The 17417-nt window shown below is 37.5% G+C and overlaps 2 protein-coding genes across 5 annotated transcripts; one reads left to right on the top strand and one right to left on the bottom strand.

Annotated features, from left to right (window-relative positions):
- Positions 1–1959: 1959 nt before the first annotated feature.
- zgc:174945 (uncharacterized protein LOC793867 homolog) lies at positions 1960–4928 on the top strand. Of its 2 annotated transcripts, XR_003404260.3 has the most exons (4): positions 1962–2315; positions 2463–2816; positions 3481–3647; positions 4417–4928. XR_003404260.3 is itself a non-coding variant. In XM_053233015.1 (3 exons), exons 1-3 carry the CDS (start codon positions 2237–2239, stop codon positions 3615–3617), a joined length of 570 nt encoding a protein of 189 aa, XP_053088990.1. In that variant the 5' UTR covers positions 1960–2236; the 3' UTR covers positions 3618–4928. The 2 variants fall into 2 exon arrangements, 1 of the variants encoding a protein (XP_053088990.1); XM_053233015.1 differs by having other exon boundaries at positions 1960–2315; positions 3481–4928.
- On the bottom strand, positions 3523–16319 carry eloal (elongin A, like). Of its 3 annotated transcripts, XR_008301538.1 has the most exons (12): positions 16111–16262; positions 15043–15099; positions 14845–14951; positions 14043–14748; positions 13861–13963; positions 12790–12951; positions 12610–12707; positions 11847–12027; positions 10714–10834; positions 8838–8944; positions 7526–7639; positions 3523–3645 (listed from the first exon to the last, which is right to left on the bottom strand). XR_008301538.1 is itself a non-coding variant. In XM_053233014.1 (11 exons), exons 1-11 carry the CDS (start codon positions 16180–16182, stop codon positions 7578–7580), a joined length of 1767 nt encoding a protein of 588 aa, XP_053088989.1. In that variant the 5' UTR covers positions 16183–16319; the 3' UTR covers positions 7328–7577. The 3 variants fall into 3 exon arrangements, 2 of the variants coding, with proteins under 2 accessions (XP_053088989.1, XP_026795247.3); XM_053233014.1 differs by lacking the exon at positions 3523–3645 and having other exon boundaries at positions 7328–7639; positions 13861–13954; positions 16111–16319; XM_026939446.3 differs by lacking the exon at positions 3523–3645 and having other exon boundaries at positions 7328–7639; positions 16111–16261.
- Between the last annotated feature and the right edge of the window lie 1098 nt (positions 16320–17417).

The raw sequence follows: 17417 nt of genomic DNA, 5'->3' as shown, positions 1-17417 counted from the left end.
GAGTCAGGAACACAGCTGAGAGCAAGAGTGTGTATTGGAGTGTGTGTGCATGTGATACCGCTCAACCATCTCCCCAAGCCTGTGCATTTGTGTGTGACTCACACATACGCTGTGATGTCATCATATGAGGCACCTGATTGGCTATTATTCTGAATGCACTGAAGATCTGTGGATGTGCTCACTGACAGTGCAACAAGTTACTCATCTAAAGAGCGTCAGGACAACACATGCAGTCTTGGGCTGCATCCCAAACTGGATCTTACTGTGATAAAAACTGTCAAAAATAGTGCACTATTCCTTAAAAAGTGTACGCATGTGTTCACAAAGGTTCAAAGGTGTGCGGTTTGGGACACAGCCACATGCAACTGTAATACAAGCAGTGGTTGGTGAACATTTATTTAACAGGATAATAGTGATTATTAAAGGGTATTTCTTATTGTGGATAATATTGTCGGTCTGTTGGACACACTTTTGTGTATGCTCACATGCCGTTTAGGGTATAGGAAGGATTAGAAAAGGTTAGAGAAGGATATTTATCCCAGCTATGGCATACTATTTGTTTTGACACGCTATTAATCACAAGACTATGTGGTTTGGGATGCAGCTGTGGAGAGACTACAAGACACACTCTTTAACAAATTCATCTCTGATAGAAAATGAGACGGTTGTTACTCACACTAAGGCTCAGTAGTCTGTTTGTGTGTGTGTGTGTGTGTGTGTGTGTTTCAAAATCACCTAAGGCACCACTAGCATGTTCTCCTCCTGGCTCAGGGCTGAAGTTAATGCTTTATTATCATTTTAGTAAATAAAGACAACTGGCAAAGTGCAAGAGCTAATTATTAGTGTGTGTGTGTGTGTGTGTGTGTATACCTGTGCCATGATGTACAACATGGTGGTACAGGTTCATACTGGTTCAACCCATTTTTAAATCCGTACATATCAACACAGACTGTGCAGGAACAGCACAGTTACATGTTCATTAGCTTTACACATTCTGTGTGTGAAAAATGCATTACACATTTACTGTGTTACATCAAACATGTTGCAATTGTACACACTGTGTTATTTTTAACCCGTCTCTTCTCAGAGTGAACCTTTTCATTGTGTGTGTGTGTGTGTGTGTGTAAAATCAGCAGGCAATAAGCTGAAATGTGAAAAGCAATTTATTTCATACTCTCCACCTTTTCACCTTCAACTAAATTAAAAAAAAAAAAGGGGCTACTTAATAACACTGCTTTCTAAGCAGTATTTGAATCCACTAGATGGAGACAAAACCAAGCTCTGTAGGCCATAGTCATAGTCCATAGTGAACAAAAAGACTTAATATGTATACACACTCAGATGTGTCCAAATACTCAGTTATTTCATTTGATTTCATTTATTCAGCCTGTGCATTTCATTACAGCACAGTCAGCAGTGTGTTGTAACGCAGATTAAATATACATAATTGTTTTTTTTAAAAAATACTAAAGGAAAAAAATCTTTATCTGCATCCAAACTGCTTCTTAAAGGCTTCCATGGATTTGGTCATTGGTGTGAATAATATGATTCATAATATAATTTCCTTTTTTTAACTTTATTTTAATTACAGGATAAAAATCCTTATAAGATTAACTGGAAAATACTTGCATAAATATATTCAGGACAAATTGGTTGCAATCTCCCTGAATTTCCCTGATTTCATTAAAAGCCTCTAAATTGTGCTTATCGATTTGTAGCAAATGATGCCAGTCTTATTCATGAAGCGAAACCATCCCGATTGGCTGATTGCCCTGTGTATTGAACAAAAATGAGCTACTTGAAGTTCAGCCTTTCACCCTCAGAAGAAAATGTATAGAAGCATCGAATGCACAGTGCATAACAAATTGAAAAAGGAATGTCCAAGTCGGCTGGAGTGAAACTTCCCTGTTGAAACCAGTCACATGAACATTTTTCAGACTGCAGCTCAATTACTAAGAACATATTTCACCATCCGAAAAATTCCTTCAGTGTGACTGCATGATATAAATATCATAAAGCTGCACTCTCACTGATTTGCATTTTATGCTCTTTTTTGCTTTACTTTATTTTACTTTGATCATATGTCTGTCTGTTCTGTCCATTTGAACCACTAGTCTTCTTTTTCTCAGCCTTCGGATGGGAAACAACGTCCTGCAAGCTGTTTTTGTGAGAGGAAGTGACCCAGAGCGTGGTGAGAACTCACTCAGATCAGCGTACTACCTCAAGCAGAGCAGCCATGTTCCTCAGCAGTTCCACTGCTTTCTTTTTATTCTTCATTACTCTCTCTACATTTCCATCTACACCTAAAAGCAGCGGTGAGTCCTGCTTTTATATCTCCTCCAACCTCAATAATATATTCATAAAAAACTTTTTTTTAAAAAGTCAATCAATTCAACAATTCTGGTATTCATTCGTGTTTCTTGTTTGAGTTTGCTTTGACATGTCTCACCATTTTGTTCCAGAGAATATCATAGTGCAAGTGACATATTCAAGGCATCCAGTAAGGGGAACAGAGGGACAGCCACTGACTCTCAAGTGCTCAGCACAGTATGACGAACAGCAATGTAGAAACATCTCGGTCTACTGGTGTCTTTTGGTGTTAGAAAAGTCATGTCAGCCACTTACTGATCCGGACAGATACTCGATCCATATCAACGAGACTCAAATCAGCGGGGAAAGTGTGTTCAGGCAAAGAGATGCTTTTGTTACATTTACACGGCTGACTCTCAATGACACCGGCTTTTATCAGTGTAAAGCCGTATGTCAGCACACTGAGACCACAGCTATGGGACATCTCATCAATGTCACTGTGACAGGTATGAGATCAATAGCTAAAAATTGAATCGAGAAAAGCTTGTAAACATTTTCAGAATTTCAGCATGTTTAAGTAAATACAGTGCACCTAATATCAATTTCGAAGAGCTGTACATTATAAAACATGTATGTATATATTGTACATGTATGTTTGCTAGTGTAGTTAGAGCCATTTTTTAAATTAAAAAAAAAAAAAAACTAATAACAGGACTAGTTCAATGAATAATTTGGCAAAATGTAACAAGCTGATACAGTTCCTGGTGAACCAAAACAACTCAGGAACTACTGGTTGCTGAAATAGACTTTATTCTTTATGAATGGACAATAAATGAAAACAAGGGACAAGACATAAAATCCAGTTTAAATGAAACAACAAAAAAATGTAAAAGATTGCATGGTTTTATCAAAGTAAGAGTTTTAACCTATTAACCTAAAGATGTTAAACTTTTCACTTCTGCTGCAACATTACAATGAAATAAACATTTAAGAACTCTCATTAATCTATCATTTAAGATGCAAATGAATGTCATGAAATGTTTTTTTTTTCTGTTGTTAAACTGCCAATGTAATGGGTCCGCTCCATTAATTGTTCTACTTTGTTTTCTCTTTGGCCTTACCATGTATATATCCTTTGAATAATTGTACTTTTCTTACTGATCTTATCAGGTCAGGAGGAGACAACAAACATCTTCTTCACAGGCGACACTAATAATGGTCAGAAGATCCGGAGCGACCGATGCAGTGTGGTGTTTCTTCTGACAATCAGCAGCGTCTTCCTCCTTTTATGGAGCCATCAAATGTGATTATTTCATCTTCGTGGAACACCAAATGCTGTAAATAAGAAAACTTTATTATCATAAATATCATTCCTATGCCGTGTTCCCTTTTTGGTGGGCTAGTATTATTAACTATTGCATTATTATGTTGCATTGCTCATGCTGCACTATGGCATGTGGACTGTGATGTTACATAGGCAGTAGACTTACTCTCGAAAACTCAGGCCATAAATATAAGAATGCTTCTGGTTATAATCTCACTGCCTATCTGCAGTTCTGTGTACACGAACTCACGAGCGCAACAGGAAACAGGGTAGATTGGAAATGATTGTAAGAGTCTGTAACATCTAGAAAAGAAGTTAGTGGCAGGTTTGTTCTGCAAGCCAGATGTTTAGTGGCAATACATATATGTATATAGATAGATAGATATATAGATATAGATAGATAGATAGATATAGATATAGATATATTATTGCGCAATAACCAGGTTTTGTAATAGCACAGTTTTCGTTTGGTTTTTTTTAACAATTGCCTCCCTCCTACACTTCATGATGTAACAACAGTCTGTGGTTTTTCAAATGGAATATCTCAAATAGCTTCTTCCTGTGGTAATCATTAAAGCTAATGTCTCACTCTTCCTCACATGCAAGTCTCTGTTAAGTCAAGATAATTACAATTCTACTGATTAGTAACTTAATAGCAAGACTAAATTGGTAAAACATGCTTTTTTGCCTTGTTTTGTTTGATTTGAGAGAATCTATACAATCTGTCTTGCTCTTTAATACCTCCGTGCACACCTTTAACTCTGGAAATTTCTCAATTAAAGGATGACATCAGGCTTGAAAGAGGAGTGGAGGACAGAATGAGGCCAGCTGTCAAGCAAGATATATACTTAAATTTTCATTCTGAGATCTTTGCTGATTAACAGTTTTACCAGCTCCAGACTTCAAAGACATGATATGTGATTTTTAAAGAGTTTCATTCTGTCATGAGTGAACAAAGTTATACAATGTTGGAAATCACTCATATTTAAAAGAAATACCAGTTACTTTGACCTACTTTATATTACTAACGAAAGAACAGCTAAGCTCTTGTGGTCAGCTATGTTTATGTATTGGAAATGCCTTATACCGTGTATTTTTAGTCCTCTCTATTTTTAAACTTTTCTTAGAATTAAGGACAGGTGAAAATTTAGAAATGACTTCATACATTATAGGAAATGGTTACATTTCAAGCACAATGCCATGCTCATAACCTCTTATGGCTTATAAAAGTAAAAAGACATCACTGGCCAGATGCTGCTGTTTCACAATGACAATAAAAGGAGAAAAGGAAAAACGTGGAGAGTCATTTCTTGGGGGTTTAGCATGACTCAAGGCTTTTTTTTTTTTTTTTTTTTTACCATATTCTACAGATTTTTCAAAACAGAAAATCCCAAAGACTACATAAGAACTTACTGCTGAAAGAATGCTAAGACAGTAGTTTATTTTTCAAATAATCCTGCATGCATTCAGTCAGGGCCTAGTTTACTAAGATTCCACATAACACATGCTCATTTGAGTGTGCAAACTGTGCACAGAAAAAAAAAAAAAAAGGTTTTTTTGCAGGTGATTTGCAAAGAATAATAGTGTCATTACAGTATGTGTTAATAACTGCAGAAAAGAAGATGAAGGAAGACTGGAAATAGTTGGGTAAGTTGTAACACCACCAGATCCTCCAAGCAGGTATAAATTCATAGAGTGACGCGATCACTGCTGGACTAACCCACTTGCTTCCTTCATGCACAGTCACATGGCTGTGTGAGCAAAACTGCAGATTCTATCTATAGCGAGAAAAGAAATTTTCAGAGAGTAATTTTTTGGACCACATTTATACTCTAGTTTAGTTATGGCTGGATTAGAAATGAATCATCATTTTATTACCTATTCTGAATTTTGCTGCAAATTTAGAAAAATGTGTTCAGAAGATGAATATAAGAATGAATATGTTTGGGGTTCTATCCCTGGTTCATTAAGGCTAATCATACGTTTACTGAGAACGTCTCCTTCAAGAATTGTATGATCTCTGTTAATGGTGTATATATGTTGGATAAAGATGTACTAATCATCTTATAAGGCAGCTATTAACTATTAAACATTGGAACTAGCATTTCATTTGGACACTCCCATATAAGTAAATGTTTCACTTCATAAAATACTGCATAAATATTACCCTGTTAATAATACTTTGAGTATATTTTTGGATGTGGGTGATGCATGTGATTCTTGTAATGGGGATACAGAATCCAGAGAACATTTAGTTTTCTATTCTACATATTCTTTTTGAGTTTATATACACCAAATGAAATTTGCCAGAAAGACATCTTCATTTCATTTATATTCACTGATCCACACTAATATACAGTATATGGCCAAATGTTTATGGAAACTGACCATCACACCTGCATCAGCTTTTTGAACTTCCCCTTCCAGATTTAGTTCCTCTTTGCTGTTATAATAAACTCCACTCTTCTGGGAAGGCTTTCTACTAGAGTTTGGAGCGTGGCTGTGGGGATTTGTGGTCAAATCAGCCACAAGAGCATTAGTGAGGTCAGGCACTGATGTTGGGTGAGGAGGTCTGGAGAACAGTCAACGTTCCAATTTATCTCAGAGGTGTTCAGTGGGGTTGAGGTCAGGGCTCTGTGCAGGCCACTTGAGTTCTTCCACTCCAACCTTGGCAAACCATGTCTTCACAGAGTTCGCTTTGTGCACAAAGGGCATTGTTAAGCTGGGACAGGTTTGTGCCCCTTAATTTATTTCAGCAAAAGGAAATCTTAAAGCTACAGTATACAAAGACATTCTATATAATTGTGTGCTTCCAACTTTGTGGCAGCAGTTTGGGGAAGAGGCATGTATGGCTGTAATGGTCAGGTGTCCACAAACTTTTTGGCTGTATGGTGTATATAATTATATATCAACATTAACAAATGTATGCTTTCAACAAAACAAGAAATATTGTAACTTACTGGCATTTAGTGCTTTAATTTCATTTAAAACCCAGATGTTATTTTTCTTTTCTTTGTTCATTTGTTTTTATCTCTTTGTACTTTCTCATGTTCTTAGTTTTGCTACTATTATTTCTTCCTTCTGATGTTTGATGTGAACATTAACTGACGCTCTTGACCTGCACCTGCATGATTTTTTGCATTGTGCTGCTGCCACATGATCGGCTGATTAGATAACTGCATGACTGTGCAGGTGTTCCTAATAAAATGGACAAGTGTATGTATAGTCTTTGAATGAAACACTGAGAGCCAACTCTACAAATGCTCAAGAGTGGAAAGCAAGCTACACAACCCATACAAGACAGAGTACAACACTTGATTCTCTCTCTCACACACACATCCCTTCGTGTGTGTTTGTAGAGATTTTTTTGATGCTTTATATCACTGTATCAGTTTGAAAAACAGTCATCCTATTTCACAATGACAAAAAAAAGGGAAAAAAAAAAAAAACTGGAGAGCTTTTTCTTGTTGGCTTGGCCTGACTCCAGGTTTTTGCCAAAAATCCTACAGGTTTTCTCATCACAGATCTCCAGATTTCCTTTAGTGCTAGGTTGACAGGCAGGGAATTAGGAACACAAACAGTACGTACAAACCACTAGATGGAGCCAAAGCATTTTACACCAAGCTCTGTAGCCTATAGTCATATACGCATACACAAACACACAAAGAAAGACATATGCAAATACTAATTGCAAATATTTAATTTGATTTCATTTATTTAGCCAGTGCATTTCATTTCAGCACAATCAGTAGTGTGTTTTAATGCAGATTGAAAGTGCATAATTGTCCTTTCATATAGAAAAATATACTCAGAAGTATTTTTTAAAAAAAAAAAAAAAGAAAAAAAAAAGAGCAGCACATAATCTCTTAAATCAAGACAAAATTAAAGTACCTTACAATAGTTCAGATGGGTTTATAAGTATTTATACGCAATCCTTCTTCCTTCATCTGCGTCCAAACTGCTTCTTAAAGGCTTTCAGAGACTTGGCCATCATTGGTGCCACTCCTATGTTTATTTAAGGGAGGAGAAGGAAGGGAAGAAAAAAAAAAAAAAAAAAAAAAAAAAAACACAGCGGGATCAGTAAATCCTTACAGTATTAATCAGTGACCACCATTTCCACCATCAAAACCAAATGTATTGAAATATTTCGTGTTAAATTTTAACAGCTTGGCTGACTGTACAATACACAACAGACTGAATGAAGAACGACCAGGCTGGCTGGAAAGAAACGTCCCTCTGAAATCCAATCCAGCGAACCAGTCCTATGAAGTCCCTCTGCTTACTGTGCAGTGTAATTAATAAGATCATCTCAACATCTCAAGTCCCTCTGGACGAGAAACATTTACTTTAAAAATTCCTTCTCTGCGACTGCTCTTTACATCTTACATCTGTCTGTTCTGTTTCTTAATCATATCAAACAGATTTTTTGCATGTTATACTAAACAATAAGGCTTTATGAATTCTGATGGTTTTTTCCCCCCTTAAAGAATGCATTTTTGCAAGAGTAAACAACACAACACACACACATATGTATATAAATGAAGCGCCTCAAAACAAACCTGTACCTCACTATAAAAAAAAATATTGCTGTAAATGTATAATATTTATTTTATAGCAACAGACTGTTTTATTATTTTACAGTTAGAGCAGTGCATTGGTTTACAGTAACACACCAATAAATGCAATGCATAGTAGGATATCTAAATGTTCTAGGCAGGAGTTTAAAGGCTAGAAAAACCTTAGTTTTATAAAGCACTGAAATTTGTCTTGTAATGAGAGTCACTTCAATGAGATGGTTGAATCAGTGCGAGCTAGTTGAGGGAAGAGGTGGCTCAGTGGTAAAGCCTTTGAGCTACAGATCATTACAGGTTGTGAGTTCAAATCCCAGCACTGACAATCCGTCATGGTTAGGTCCGTGAGCAAGACCCTTAACCTTTCAGTGTTTGGTTGCATCCTGCTTCAGTTTCAAAGCTGGTTTGGATCATGGTTTTTAATTATTTATTTTTATTGGAAGCAAATTACTGTAAATTTTTACAGTAAAATGTTTTAAAATAACCCTGAACATAGTACCTTACACCACTGTGTGTAGCTTAAAACAAGGGCCTCCAGCTCCAGTCCAATTCTCACGTCCGGCCTCCTACGACGGAAGATCATCGGACATCCTTGTTCTAAAATATTAAAAGACATGGACACTCTTACTCACGTCTAATCCTTCGTGGGTCTTGGGGCTGGCTGGCTCCTGATCCAGTGTTAAGAGGCTTAGGAGGCTCAGTGAAGCCTGGTCTACCTCTACTTTCGGTAATTCTTCCACTGAGTAGAAAGAGTCACAAACAGTGATAATGACTTTGGGATCTTTTCTTCAATTTGACCACAAATATTGGCCTAATATAGTTTAGAAGCATTTGCATAGAACAGGACCTATTAAAACAAAATAATAATAACTTAAACAGCAACATACACAGCCTGGCCAAAAAAAAAAAGTCGCACAATCTAATATTTTGTTGCACTGCATTTAGCTTTGATTACGGCACGCATTCGTCCTGGCATTGTTTCATCAACTTTATGCAACTTCACAACATTTATTTCCATTCAGAGTTGCATTAATTTTTGGCTGAGATCTTGCATTGAGGACAGGAGAGTCTAACCACTCTGTAAAGTCTTCTCCAGCACATCTCAAAGACTTTCAGTGGGGTTAAGATCAGGACTCTATGGTGGCCAGTTCATGTGTGAAAATGATTCCTCATGCTCCCTGAACTACTCTTTCACAAGTTAAGCCTGATGAATCTTAGCATTTTCATCCTGGAATATGCCTGTGCTGTCAGGGAAGAAAAAGTCCATTGACGGGATAACCTGGTCATTCAGTACATTCAGGTGCTCAGCTGACTTCATTTTATTGCCACACAATGAGGCTGAGCCTCGACCTGACCAGCTGATGCAACCCCAGATCATAACACTGCCTCCAGAGGCTTGTACAGTAGGCACTATGCATGACGGATGAATCACTTCATGCATTTCCCTTCTTACTCTGACGCACCCATTGCTTTGGAATAGGGTAAATCTGATTTTATCAGACCACATCACCTTTTTCCATTGTTCCACAGTCCAGTCTTTATGCTCCCTAGCAAATTGAAGTCATTTTTTCCGAATAGCCTCAATAACAAGTGGCTTTCTTGTGGCCACACAGCTGTTTAGTCCCAATCCTGTAAGTTCTCATCACATTGTGCGTGTGGAAATGCTCTTACTTTCACTATTAAACATAGCCGTGAGTTGTCCTGTTGATTTTTTTTACAATGTGACATCACCAAGCGTTTTAAAGATCTCCGATCACGATCATTCAAGATTTTTTTCCGACTACGTTTCTGCTGTAAAGTTGACGGTTCACCGCTATCCTTCCAGGCTTTAATAATGCACTGGACATTTCATAACCCAGTTCCAGTGATTTCAGCAATCTCCTTAGCTGTTTTCTTTGCTTGATGCAGGCCAACAATTTTCCCCTTCAGTAACATCTTTTCCACGACCATGGGATACATAATCTGCCATGGTTGTTTAAGAAATGAGAAGCTACACACTGCATCAGTTAAGGTTAAAAGAACTGTTGCCAGCTGAAACATATTAATCAATGCAGTAATGATCCAGTCATAGGCTCTTAAGTATTTGCTTATTTATACCCAAACAGCGACCTTTTTTTTTTTTTTTTTTTTTGGCCAGGCAGTGTAGATTAGCCATTGCGTCCATATAGTCCATACTCCTGCACGATCTAGTTCAGTTCAGAAAGACCAACAGTTTGTTTTCCTTCCTCTTAGGCCATTATACCATAATCACACCTAAGGCATTTCATCCGCAGATACCAAACTCTTGACCAAAAACTATGACTGCACTCAGTCTTTACAGGGAGAAAAACGAATAGACACCTAGTCTCTTCCAAAAAGTCAAGTGATCTTGACTTTTAAAACACTCAAAAAACGATAATGGTAAAAAATTTACATTACGTTATTCCTGATAAATAAATAGCACCTCATCCAGGTACCAAACCTAATGGATGGTTAAGCTCATGTCAGACAGATCTGGTCAGAACTGACCTGAGCTTGTCTACGGCATGAGGGAGCCCAGGGCCTGCTGTGCCGTGGAGTTCCTGCTGGATGCGTACGTTTCTAGGCGGCTTGGCAGCTGAATGAATAAACGCCATCTTCACCTGTCTTCCTGAGGAGGAGCCAGAAAAAAAACAGCACAGCTGGGAAAACCAGCTAAAGCCAAGAGATGACATGACACAAGAAAACAAGAAAATGCTCCAGAATAAATAAAGTTTAAATAAATCGATCAAATCAATTGATTGGGCTGGTAAGAACAGTCTTAAGTCCATCTTTTAATAGTTTAATAGTCTAGCTTTACTTTAAACTCTATTAATTCACTGCAACTATTCCTTAAATACAACCAGGCAACTTGTTAGAATTTACACTTCAGGAATAAATCTGTTCACACAACCATGTAAAAAAAAAAAAAAAAAAAAAAAAAAAAAAATCCATAAACCTTTCCTTTAAAGACAAAAGTACCAGCAGCTGTTAAAGACCAAATCATGCTGAGGTCCTAACAAGGGTTCTGTAATGCAGTCACACCTCAGGCCATAACCAAAAGGTCATCAGCGTTTAATAATGTCACATGGCTGACAGCTGAACAAGTGTCACATACTGCACATTCTGAGTTAGATAAAAGTGAGTGCAATAGGTTGCTACAAACATAATGCCAGGATTGGTTGACTTCTGATGGATCATCATTTCATTTCACCATAGTTTCACTAAAACTATTCATAGCCCAAGCTGACAGACAGTCAGGCAAGCAAATGCCAGCGGTAGCCTAATTATGAGCTATCCAATTTATTTAGCAGAGACACTAATGGCCACTCTTTCACACTTACTAGCTACTAGTAAGTTTCTTCTTACTAGCTACAGTTCCAATCACTGCCCTTTCAAGTAACTATTTGCATTGCGTCTAAAGTTGGACATGACTACAGTACAATATGTACTGCATGGCATTACATTGTGTTCTGGGCGTCAGTGTGCTAAAAATGAACGCTGTCAAACCACTTAAGATCCAAAAAAATAAATTAATTAAATAAAATTTTAAAAAAATAAAATAAAAAAGGGCATGTTCGAATAAAGAATAAATTAGTGTTGGACCTGGGTACAATTGCAAGGCCCAATCACTCAACAGTTACCTTTGGGCTTGCCAGAATGAGCAGAGACAATGCTCTTGGTGAGCGCTTGGAATTTGCGTTCTCGTTCTTCAAATAGCCGGAGATACATCTCCCTCCAGGACTCGTACTCCTCTAGCTGGGCATTCCTGAAGTCCCTAATGCAGTGCCTCTCCCACAGGTGATCCGTCACACCTATGTACATCTGCATGGCAAATGCATTGAAGGAGATCACATGAACAATTCTGCTTCAGTTAAAAAAAGAAAAGGAAAAAAAAAAAAAAACAGAAGTTAAAACCAGAAGTTAGAACCAGCGCACGGCACGTCATGTCATCTCATTTTACTTCTGTTAAAATTTTTTTTTTGCACAAAGCTATTTCACATGTAAATTGGTGAAAGATTACTGGACGACTGCTCCTACAGCTAATCTTCCTGCTTTAAAGCCACACTGACTATTCAATTGCTTTGAAGGCAGTTTCTTCCAAATTATACTCAGTACAGTACTCCCAACATACAAGCAATATTAACCTGACTTTAAACAGTAGCTGACCATTAGACTAAATATAAAGAAATTCATATAGTCATGAATTGTCTTCAGACTGCCTAATTATATTATTTCCAAATATTAGCTGTACAATCAACTTTAGCCTTTAAAATCGAAATAACCTCAGCTGAACACTGTCACAATGCCTAGAAGCATGTTAAAGGCAAAACTTGCCCACGTGGCAAAAAAAATGAGTGGACAGTAGTCTAAATGATGTGTGTATTCCTCATTTTAACCCCCTACAGGATTGCATTCTTCAATCCGCAGCAGCTGCTCCGGCGTACACCGCTCCAGCACCGGCTCCAAAATTTCAAATGGCACACCTCCAATTTCATAAAGTGCTACAAAGAGAGAAGAAGAAGAAAAACGGACATTCATCACTCAGATCATAAGAACCAAAAGACGCTTATCCAGATCACTTACAATCAATGTTGTTCTGCAGTGTTCGGATGCACTGCTGGTACAAGGTCATCATGGTTGGAAGATACACAACCTTAGCCCCAGAGTACACCTGCATCTTCTTATTCAGCCTCTGACCAGTAAACACTGGGGCTTCTTCACAAACCTCGGCAGCCTTTTCTTCAACTGCGAGATGGAATACAAATATACAATCACCAACCACTTTAATAGGAACATCTCTACACCTGTACATTTATGCAGTTATCTAATCAACCAATCATGTGGCAGCTTAAAATCATGCAGATACAGATCAAGAGGTTCAGTTAATATTCACATCAAATGTCAGAATGGGAAAAAAAAAAAAAAAAAAAACTGGTTCTGGGTGGCTCTGACTGTGGAATGGTTGCTTGTACCGGACAGGCTGGTTTGAATATTTTAGAAACTGCTATGCAAGTTTGAGTTTACACAGAATGGAACTCAAATAAATGACACTCTTTACAACCGTGGTGAGCAGAAAAGCATCTCGGAATGCACAGCACAGCAAACCTTGAGGCAGATAACCGACAACAGCAGAACACATCTGGTTGCACTCCTGTCAGCCAAGAACAGGAATCTGACGCTACACTGGGCACAGACTCGCCAAAACTGGACGGTTGAAGATTGGAAAAAAGACTGCGTGATGTGATGTTTTATGATCTTTAACCTCAATAGTGAGTCTGTGCTTAGTGTAGCATCAGTTTCCTGTTCTTGGCTGACAGGAAACTGACAAACTGGCAACCTGGAAATGTTCTTAATCTCTGTCTGAAAGATAGTCACTTAATATTACAAAAACAATTCACTTTACCACGTAGAGTAGATGTAAACATTTTAGATCAGGAATGTCCAGTCTTATCTGGAACGTTCCAGTGTGGGTGCAGGTTTTCATTCCAACCAAGCAGAAGCCACACCCAAGTCTATTGAAAGCCAAGATTAACTGATTAAACAGGCGGAAGCAGGTGTGGCTCCTGCTTGATTGGAATGAAAACCTGCACCCACGCCAGCCCTTTCCGGATAAGACTGGACACCCCTGGTTTAGATGAACAAACAATGACAAACCTTTCTTTTCTGTAAAGTACTGATATTGAGAAGGATCATCACACTCAGGAGAAATTGTGGGTAATGGCACATTGAGCAAGTCCATCACACATCGCTTTGAGACCTAAGAAATAAAATGCATCCTAACAAATATGAAAACAGCCATAGTTTATGAATCATAATTAATTACTCTGTATATTTACCACTGCAGTTGGGGCTTCTGTTATGGATTTTCCTGACTTTGTGCTGGAGTTGTGCATTTTGTCATCCTGTTTTTGCTCAACCTTAATGCGCTTCGGGTTCTTACTTTCACACGATCTCTTCTTCCGTTTTGGAGCCTCAAGATCATAACTCAAGTATTCCTCAAAAGACATGGAGGGCATTTCAGAGTCATCGCTCTCAAGTTCCTTCTCCATCCCAGCTGCTTTTTCTTTCCTTTTCTCATCTTTTTTGTCCCTTTTTTCTTCACTCAATTCACTTTCCTTCAAAGAGCTATGTTTGCCTTTCATGGACATTTTAGGCCTATGCTTATTTGTTACATCAGAAACTTTATGCTTGCCTTCATCTTTTCGCTCTGTATGCGAGTTGCTGTTTGATTTCTCCTTTGGCTGGATTAATTTTCCACCTGTGATTGAAATCTGTGATATGAGGCCCACATCAGAGTCTTTCTTTGTGTCTGCTTTCTTGTCATTATTTATGCAATCTTTCAGTTTGCCTGCAATTGGTTTCACTTTACTTTTACCATCAACATTCTTTGAAAGTTTGTGTTCTGAGCCTGAGTTTTCATTCTTAGGCTTCCTTTCAGGACAGACTGTATTCTGTGAAGCCTGACTCTTTTCTTCTTGGTCTGTTTGTTGAATTTCAGTCTTAGATGGTTCCTTTGGCGACAGAGGATGATGCCGGGTAATACTTAAATATTAAGAAAATTATTCATTATACCAAATGATACTGTGAATATAGCATTCTTCATATTTAATGATTAGAAAGTATTTTAAAATACCTTACCTTGGATTCGGAACCAGTTTTTTCCATCGATGCACTAATGTTTTGGCCACTTCCCCCGCATCATCATGTTTACGAAAGGAGTTTACCACTTTACCAATTCCAGTCTCCTAATTCCATGAGAAAAGTTCACATTTTCACCAACCTCAAATTAGCACGGTATTTATTAGAAATTTTGAAAAACACATCATTATCTCTTACAGCAAGAATTTCTAGGGTTATGTCCAGTTCTTGAAGCTTCTTCAAGGTCTTCACAAGCTGCAGTTTTTAAAAAAAATTCACCATGTGTATAAATCAAGACATAATGAAGGTTATAGTATTCATGTTTAATTATTCTACTGACAGCATAGACATTGAATTTTTATAATCCTTTTTGGTATAGTTAATTAACAGATTTTTTTTAAACACAGGAATCCAATACACTCCATTTAAGGAGTGCTGCCAGGTCCATCTTGACACTTCAACAGAAAGCGAGATTGTGCTGAACAAGCAGTCTCTATGTATGGCAAAAAGCACACATGCAGCTACCCCACCGGCAAAGTGCTATAATTGGGCAATGCCACTACACCCCTACAACTAAAGAGGTTGTAAAAGAACAGCTGCCATGCATGTGCAAAATGTTCCAAGGATTTGGAGATTCGGGGGCGAAAAAAAAAAAAAAAAAAACATGCTGTGACTTATAAAGCAACCACGTAATCATTGCAAATTCATACAGAACAACTAATTGCTTTGGTGCTTTCTAATGCTTTCCTTTAGATTGACAGCTAGACAGGCAGAGAGACAACTGCTGTAGTATTTTTAGGCCAGGACACCAGCATCCCAACCCCCTCTACCATGTTCTCACTCAAGTAGGAGCAAAAAAGGAGGACACACCACAAACCTAAACCACCAGCCGTGAAAGTGGCTCAACACTAAACACCTTGAAGACAAGAATTGCAGCAAAACTGTACACCATTTATACACATGTGGAGCCTGGAGCAATGCTCAGCAAGCCTGTAGGCTATTCCTCTGTTTTATATGCCTCATGTTATATGTCTGATTATATGCCTCATATTATATATCTGATTCATTCATATCTTCCTTCAGGCACACTAGAAATCCTAAGCAAATCATACACACATACAAACACAAATGGGGTTTGCATGCTCCAAACAAAAGCTGCCTAAAACTCCACTCTCAGGAGCTTACAGTTGTGTTTTGAGCTCCACATACTAGAAACGTTTAGTTCTCCTGTTTGTTGTGAGCTGAAAGTGCGAGCAAAACAAATACCGTGTGTCCTTCGGTGCTCTCTTTCAGCTGAAGTTTCAGCTCCAGCACTTTTTTAATGTCTGCCGACGCCATGACGGCCGGCAGAAGCACAGCAAGCGGAAAAGCAGCCCACTACAGCCGGCATTTTTATACAGGCGGACGCCGGGTTTGTCCTAACGTATCAAACTAGCACTTTCTTCAAAAAACAAACAAAAAAAAACATATCAAATGTTTTCTTAACTTTATTAGTGTGGCCTTATCAGTGTTAAATGCGTCAACATGAAACTATGGGTAGTTTATTTTGATAGAGATAAATGGTATTGTTATTAAATGCTTCCAACGTACTATATAGCATATTTTAATATCTTGCTAGTCAGAAAATTAGCATTAATACTGTATATGAAGAAGATTGCGATAGTGAAGTGCGCATGCGCAGAACATTTGGCAGCTCAATAGATAGCACAATTTGTCACAAAACAAGCACCAGATAAATAAAAACGTTATTTATTTAATAGTAATTAAAAAAAAAACACAAAAAAAAACAAGTAAAATCATTAATAGGCACCTAAATATATTTAAAGAAAAAAAAAATCATTTTTAATATATTTTTTTTTTGCCCTTCATAGAATACATAGGCTACAGTATTTGTAAGTAAACATATACTGTATATTTGTGAGGTCAGATGACATGAGCAAAAGATCATAGGCATTTAATTTAAAAAATAATAACTTTAGGCCTACACTTTTGCCACTTGACACAGCAAAAAATAATCAATCTGATCTGAGGTTGCTAGGGTGAGTGTGATATTGCCTTGCATCTTAGTCCAGACCTACTTTACTGGTAAGGTTCATCATGACAAGCACATTGAGAAGTATTTATAATAAACATGCTGAACTTTGCGAAATAAGATAGACCTAAAAAACAACTGAACTGAAATCTATTCAAATATTACTGACAGATTCAAATTTCGAGCCTGGACCTGTTGTCTAGATAAGTAAATAGAGTACACATAAATGTGTACACACTGCTAGGCACTCACATATACATACATACACACACACACACACACACAGGCTTCTGAAAATTTATTCTACTTGTGTGCTCATGTCAAGACAGTATATGAAGTGTGTAATATAGGACAAAAGGCTCCACAGAGTACCTTACCTTCTATACCCCTAACATATAATACTATAGTCTAAATACAAATGAAGTATATACATTGTTAACATCATCTGTGGTATGAAACATAAGTTGATATTACAGTGTTGTAAAAAATGTAGGCCTTAATATCTACTCTTATTAGCATATGCCACAGTTCTTACCATGTG

This window comes from Pangasianodon hypophthalmus, chromosome 3 (assembly GCF_027358585.1).
Source record: "Pangasianodon hypophthalmus isolate fPanHyp1 chromosome 3, fPanHyp1.pri, whole genome shotgun sequence".
NCBI lineage: Eukaryota > Metazoa > Chordata > Actinopteri > Siluriformes > Pangasiidae > Pangasianodon > Pangasianodon hypophthalmus.
Note: the sequence above shows the minus strand (reverse complement) of the source record. Positions and strands in the feature narration are given on the sequence as shown.

Excerpts from the sequence above, each read along its gene's own strand:
- zgc:174945 (XM_053233015.1), top strand. The coding sequence starts at position 2,237 with ATGTTCCTCAGCAGTTCCACTGCTTTCTTTTTATTCTTCATTACTCTC. Across the intron at positions 2,316-2,462 it reads ATCTACACCTAAAAGCAGCG|AGAATATCATAGTGCAAGTG; the intron begins GTGAGTCCTGCT and ends ATTTTGTTCCAG. Across the intron at positions 2,817-3,480 it reads CATCAATGTCACTGTGACAG|GTCAGGAGGAGACAACAAAC; the intron begins GTATGAGATCAA and ends TGATCTTATCAG.
- eloal (XM_026939446.3), bottom strand. The coding sequence starts at position 16,182 with ATGGCGTCGGCAGACATTAAAAAAGTGCTGGAGCTGAAACTTCAGCTG. Across the intron at positions 12,708-12,789 it reads ACTGCAGAACAACATTGATT|CACTTTATGAAATTGGAGGT; the intron begins GTAAGTGATCTG and ends CTCTCTTTGTAG. Across the intron at positions 8,945-10,713 it reads CATGCCGTAGACAAGCTCAG|TGGAAGAATTACCGAAAGTA; the intron begins GTCAGTTCTGAC and ends CTTTCTACTCAG.